The sequence below is a fragment of the Paramisgurnus dabryanus genome, chromosome 18 (assembly GCF_030506205.2).
Source record: "Paramisgurnus dabryanus chromosome 18, PD_genome_1.1, whole genome shotgun sequence".
Lineage (NCBI taxonomy): Eukaryota > Metazoa > Chordata > Actinopteri > Cypriniformes > Cobitidae > Paramisgurnus > Paramisgurnus dabryanus.
In genome coordinates this window covers 31,470,758-31,477,410 of record NC_133354.1, presented here as the reverse complement: position 1 = coordinate 31,477,410, position 6,653 = coordinate 31,470,758, and the positions used below count along the sequence as shown (strand labels likewise).

Below are 6,653 nucleotides of genomic sequence, written 5' to 3'. Positions count from 1 at the left end.
TGCTAGGTTACGTTTGGGGTGCACGTTAATTAAGGTGCGTCCCCCTATAAACAACAGCCAACGAGGTTTGTTAACATGACAGCGGGCTTTTAAATAATTATTTGCTGGTGAACACTACTATAAAAAGCTGCTGCTGTTGCTTGACCCTTTAACATTTAATATGAATTATAAGAAGTCTTCAGCACGACAATGTCGCAATGTGACGCCAATAAGAGCTACTTCATCTATCGGTATGATGTCTTTGTGTAATGCGGCAGTGATTTATAGTGAAATCACATTTTTACTCGTAGTTGTTTTTAATTAATAGATATCAGAGCATTTGTACCCAAAGTAAGTCGAAGTGTTCGCCGTGGTCGACAGCGGAGTAAATGTAACGTGTTTGGATTCATTAAAGACAGGTGGGATTATTTTTTGATACGTTACATTTATACAAACACACACATGTAGTCTAATATTGTCCACATAAAACAGAGTAGCCTAAGCCTACGTCCTACAATTACAGATACCATTGATTCATAGAATTTTTACTGATACCCGTTGGCCAAATCAGCCTGCAGGTGGCGCTCTGAGATTAACTGGATGCCCTAAAATGATATATAAAAAACTCTCTTATAGACATCATGAAGTAGTAGTATTGTATTTTACTATTAATTTAAAATTTTACGAGTTGTGGAAAATTCAGGAGAGGTAAACAAAGTTAACCAAAAGTATGTGAGTGCATGGGGAACTGTAGCCTATATTTAACTTAACAAAAACACAATATTAATCATCTAAAAATATTTTTCATATTTATCTTTAAGTGGTTGCAAATTTTAAGGATATTGTATTAAAATGTGCTGCTGATACTGATATGCTTTAACTTGCCATGGTTTTATTATAGTAAAAGTGTAGTAACATGCTTTTAGGTGGACTGATTACAGTTTGTTGACCACAGTTTTACTACAAATACCACAGTTTTTACTACAAAACTATGGTTTCTGTAGCAAAAATAGGTTTAATGTTTTATTTGTAGTAAAATATTTAGGGATCCATGTGTACACAACCTTTTGTTGAAGAAAAATGGGAGAGGACCATAAGCATTGGTAACTTCTCTTACCTTCAGTTTTTCTGCCAAAGTTCTCTTTGCAAATGAATATGAAGAAGATTGCCCAGAATAACGTCCACGTCACATAGTAAAAATTGCGCTCCCATTTCTCAGTCTTTAATTTAGCAGTTTGGGGCAACAGCGAAATTATTCATCTCGTATTAGATTTGAGGACGCTGATTGGCTAAATTTGATGTCATATCATAATATGTGCTTATTTCTTAACATTGAAACTAAACTTATAAGACCCGCCTCCTGTGGGAAATTTCACAATTGCCACATCATATAAATGTATATAATTTACAAAATAATTATAATTGTATTATTTTATGTGTGAGGCAGGGAGGGCGGCGCAAGTGCTGACAACCCTTATCATACATTACACGAATGTTCATCCTAATATGTCTGTAATAAAATCTCCAAGCAAGAAATTTCCCCAAAGTTATTTTCAAATGCTCAGATCTTTTCATGCAAATATTAGCTAATTAATATTCATGAGCTTGTGCACACAACACCTGGCTGCCTGGTGTACCTTATAAAACTAAACGGTTGTATCTGTCCTGTTAATCTGCTTCGCTATTTAAAAATATGCGTGTGAATTACAAATTTCAGAGTTGTAAAGACAGGAAGAAGAAATCTCAGTGGCCGATCATCTTCAGGATCCAGAGGAGGTCATTGTAAGGTGTGGCACACATGATATCGCATGTATTACTGTAAATAGCATAAAATGTGGTTCAAATGTTACATACATGCACAGGCTGTGTATTTTAAGAGCTTTGCATGAGAGCCTAAGCAAGCGGTCATAATTCCTCTCTGCTCAGACCCTGATGACCGCCAGTGCCTCCAAAGATTCCAGTCAGGAGACCACAAGTTGGGTTTAACTCTTTCTCTCTTATAGTTGGATTAGTGGTTAAATTTACCCTAAAAATTATGTAATGGTTTTCTCTCGCTGGTCAGGTATAACCATGCCCTCTGGGGTTTCCAGCTTCTTGTTGGATTGTTTGGAAACTGATTCTTCAACTTTAAACACTGACTCCACCCTTTCATCTATTGAGGAGTTTCGCAGAGCAGATAATAGTGGTAATCCTATTGTGGTAATGTATTCATTTAGCAGAAGCTTTTCTCCAAAGTGACATACGAATGAAGGATTGTTAAACATTGCGTTTTTGTAGACTTTGCTTATTGTTAGCTTGGCTCCTAAGCTAGGTGGTTTACAAGAAGGAAATAAGTTTAAAGCTTGGGAGCGATGAACAAGAGATGGTTTTGAGTAAATATCATTTTATGTTAATCATATTTGTATACTTCTCAGATGAGGGGATCACCATAGTCGGTAACGATGGAATATTGAATGGTGTTAAAAACTCAACTCTTCTAGATCTGAGTCATGCAGAAGATATAGCGCTGCATCAGGCTCCAGACCTCTCCTCCATTCTCGGTATGTCACGACTGATCTTCATTGAATACAGCAAGGGATGTTTCACACAAAGGCTAGATCAGATGTTGTGCCGAGTAAGAAAACAAAAGTCTTAATCATTGTTTTCAACTTCCTGCAGAACTATCATTAGACGCTGTTAAAGAGAAACGGAAACGTTCATCTTCATTGTCACCCATAAGGTAAGACTTATTTATTTGATATAGCATGGAAACTCTGGGATTGAAAGGTAAAATTTAAACCTGAAATCTGAAGTTTATAAATATGTATTTATTACAGAGAAAGGTCACTCATGTTGGTGTTAATTTGCACTACCATGTTAACTTAGTTCAAAGGTCATGCCAGTTTGTTATGCTATAATATAAAAACGTAATAAATGTTGTATCAGAAAAATAGACCCAAATGTGTGTATTGTACATATTGTTTCACTTATTGTAACTGTCCTGTGTCTAAATTCTTGAAGGGCATTTAACCCTTGGCATGGGATGTGTCTGCACCCACATAGGCCGTTTCTCAATCCGAAGGCTGCAACCTAAGGAGGTCGCATTTGTAGGCTGCATACATTATAATTGTTTATTTTCTAAAATAATACATGACAAAGTAAAAGATTTTCATAGTTAATCGTAAATTGTTGTAATATGCTTATGGCTTCAAATGTAATGCTCAGTTAGCTAAAATAAGGCTAAATGATGTATGCAACTTGCATATGCGACCTCTGGAGGCTGCAGCCTTCCCATTGCGAAACGGCCACATTCTACTAAACATCCTATTTTTGTCTTGGGTTCTATAGGGTTAATGAAGTAAAGATTGACTCTTGTTAAATAAAAGGTTATGGATTTTAGTAATTTAATGTTTTTTAGCCTCTCCCCTGTACGAGTGCTTTCTGAAATCTTGGCTTCTGACATTACATCAGGTACTTGCAAAAGAAGTGTTTTTTCCTTCACATATGTTACAAATAAACGGCATGGTAAATAATTCTAAGTTTCTGTATTTAATGGGATGTTTGTTAGAGCCAGCTGAAAAGAAAACACCGGTCAAGAACAAAAGAGAGCCAAGTTTCTCTCCTGTTGTGGAAAAGCAGGTGAGTGTTGTTTGCTTATTCAGAGTCATATGCTTTAGAATAATGTATAGGGACTGGTTAAGTACTTTCACATCTTCAGTCTATAGTAACTCTTTGTCTAAAGTTTGCAGAAATGTTTTCTTGTCATTTTATTAAGGAACTTCTTGATGATTCACACTGAGTAGAGTTCTTACTAGAGTCTCTTATTGGCTGATTTTCTTTAACTGTTTCATCTAAATCTTACTTTCCCAATTTTTTTTTAGAGTGCCTATGGTCCGATTCACATTTTTTAAATTTCCTTTGGTGTGTAAGTGTGTATTAGTCAACCCAGTCTCAAGAAATGTTTTGATTTTTTATTTCGTGATATCACGAATTTCAGCGTTTATTCGTGTTCGTATAACGAATTTCTGTTTTCGTGTGATTATCACGTATTGGTTACTCAACTGTTTTGTCCTGTTTTCTTACCATTGTCGCTTCAGTTTAGGGTTAGATTTACATAAAATGACATCCTTACCCCAACCCAACTCTAACCCTAACGGCAGGCGACATATAAAAAAAATATCTGAAAAAATAGTATAAACCAATACACATTCTAATGCAAACACCAAATCTAACCCTAAACCGAAGCGACAGTGGTTTTTAAAAATACAACCCGAATCAGAAAAAGTTGGGACAACTTAAGTTTTTAAGATCATGAAAACCATTTCAGTCAAGTGACCGCAAACTCTTGAATGTTTATATGAGGAGCTGAGATGCGAAAGCCCTAAACCCCCATACTTTCACTTTAAATCTGCTTAATCCCGGCCTCAGGTCATTCAGAAATACTACTGTGTTGGCAAAGAGTCATAAAAATCCTCATTTACAAGAAAACATGTCAGATGCACTTAGAGGGTTTTGCATCTGAGCTCTTTATATGTTTGTGCATTATGTATGTGTTTGTGTGTGTGTAATATTTTTGTCTCTGTGTTATAACTACTCTCTAGTGTTTTGCAGAAAATAAGAAACCAATAAAATGCAGAAAAGTGATGTTCAGTGATATTGTGAAAATAAGGAATATATCAAGCCACAGATGCAATACAACAGGCCGTCGACACTATGGAGTACAAAATGACAAGCTGGTTAGACGAACCGAAGACGTCTTTAATGAAGTTCAGACCATGTCACTGAAATCCTGTGATGATTCCTCAAAGCCAGCTAAATTCTTTGACTTTGCAGATGAATGTGAAAGAAAAGCATTTTTTCAAAGACTAAAACAAACATACTCATTCCAGTTTCCTGCCAAAATGGTAACTTTTGTCTTTCTTTTTCTGGCAGTGTTATAAGAAGGAGAAAACGTTATAAAGAGACACAAACATTTATTTGGCATGTGATTCTGTTCTTTTTAGATAATCCCCATAGTATCCCAAGCATTTTAGGAGACTTCAGTCAAAACAAGGTTTGGAAATGTTCCTGTTGAATATTGTTACCTTAAAAGAATCATTGTGTAGTGTACAGAAAAATACAGTGACCAGCAGAGGGCAAGCTAAGACTTCAAGACAAAAACAATTAGATGTTGGATTTGTGGAATTATTTTCTTTCCTTTTTTTGTGTTTTGTTTCTGAATGTAGTGGCTCACTTAGAGCCTTGTGCTGTGTCAGTTTGACTTCTTCGCGGTTGAAGACTTGAGGGTGAATGATTTCTGTATGGTGAGGCATTATATTGAAAACATTTGTCAATGGAAGCAGTGATGACCAACCCTGTTCCTGGAGATCTCCTGTGCTGCAGAGTTCAGCTCCAACCCCAATCAAACACACCTGAACCTGGCAATCAAGCATTTCAGGGCTATCTAAAAATTTGAGTCATATGCTGCGTTGGAACTAAAATATGCAGGAGGGTAGATCTCTAGGAATAGGGTTGGTCACCCCTGCACTAGAGTAATATACAACCAACTTTGGTGTTGACGTTATTTAAATGCATTTAATTAATGATTTTGCAGCTCTCGAGAATGATGTGTAGCAATTCTGGATAAGATAATGGGTAAGGACTATGTTTAAAATATAATTACCATTTTAATCCATTAATTTTTGTTTCAATCACATGTCTATTGGACTAAAGTGATGTTTGGGTTTATTTAATTTTTTTGTTTTTGTTTTAAAGATTCTTTAGGTGGAGTTGTGACCCAAAAATGAGCTTTATTGGATACAAATCTTATTTAAAAAAAAATCTTATTTATACAATTATTTATACAGTGTGTATATATATATATATGTTCATAAATAATTTATTCATAAATAAAGAATGAAAAGAGATTTTTTGCATTGTTTTTGTGACTTGATATTTTAATGCATTTTAAAATATTTTAATGCATTACAGTTTGTCTGGTTAATATGTATTTAATATATAATCTTGTGTAATGTAATCTTGCATTTAAGTTACTCAAAAATAGTAATTCATTACTAGTTAACTATAACATCTTTAAAAATGTAATTGGATTACTGTACAAACTACTCTCTCCAAAAAGTATTTAATTATTACTAATTACTTTCCAAATCCTATTTAGTAAATGATAGAAAGATAGGCTTAAAATGGCTTGAATAAATCATATAAAGGTCCATAAATTATTCTTGTCACACTTTTTAAGGTTCACTTCTTTCTATTAACTAACTATTAATCACATTTACCTGAATGTACTCCTAATTACAGCTTATAAATACTTAGAAAAGTAGCTTAAGTATTGGTTGGAATTGGGTGGGATTAAGGATGTAGAATAAGGTTTTGCAGAATCAGGAATTAAAGTGTGCTTTAAATACTAATAAACAGCCAATATCTCTGTAATAATTATCCTAATAAACAACCAGTAAATAGTGAGAATTGCAAAGTACACTAAAATGTTACCATTATTCTTATTATCTCACCAAATTATTTAAAGTGAGAAGGATGCATAGATAATATGCATTTTAAACTCATACTTTAATATATATAATTGTTCTAAGGTCCATACACAGTATTTAGTTCAATTACATCAGAAGTTACTGTAATTAAATTACTGGAAAAAATAAGAGTTATCCCTTACTTAAAGAAAAACGTTATTAGATTAC

At 34.3% G+C, this 6,653-nt stretch overlaps 1 protein-coding gene across 7 annotated transcripts; it reads left to right on the top strand.

Moving 5' to 3' along the window:
- Nucleotides 1-108: 108 nt before the first annotated feature.
- Nucleotides 109-5,833, top strand: LOC135776745 (uncharacterized). 7 transcript variants are annotated; one of them, XR_010544190.1, is made up of 14 exons: nt 109-230; nt 308-398; nt 1,697-1,766; nt 1,906-1,954; nt 2,042-2,164; nt 2,394-2,519; nt 2,638-2,698; nt 3,377-3,429; nt 3,527-3,597; nt 4,560-4,862; nt 4,962-5,011; nt 5,184-5,261; nt 5,552-5,592; nt 5,722-5,833. XR_010544190.1 is itself a non-coding variant. In XM_065287642.1 (12 exons), exons 1-11 carry the CDS (start codon nt 161-163, stop codon nt 4,989-4,991), a joined length of 1,047 nt encoding a protein of 348 aa, XP_065143714.1. In that variant the 5' UTR covers nt 109-160; the 3' UTR covers nt 4,992-5,011; nt 5,184-5,706. The 7 variants fall into 7 exon arrangements, 2 of the variants coding, with proteins under 2 accessions (XP_065143714.1, XP_065143713.1); XR_010544189.1 differs by having other exon boundaries at nt 4,560-5,011; XR_010544186.1 differs by having other exon boundaries at nt 4,560-5,261.
- Nucleotides 5,834-6,653: the final 820 nt, after the last annotated feature.

Coding starts and splice junctions, on each gene's coding strand:
- LOC135776745 (XM_065287641.1), top strand. CDS start 161: ATGAATTATAAGAAGTCTTCAGCACGACAATGTCGCAATGTGACGCCA. Junction 1,955..2,041: donor TTCCAGTCAGGAGACCACAA/GTTGGGTTTAAC, acceptor CTCGCTGGTCAG/GTATAACCATGCCCTCTGGG. Junction 2,165..2,393: donor TCGCAGAGCAGATAATAGTG/GTAATCCTATTG, acceptor TATACTTCTCAG/ATGAGGGGATCACCATAGTC.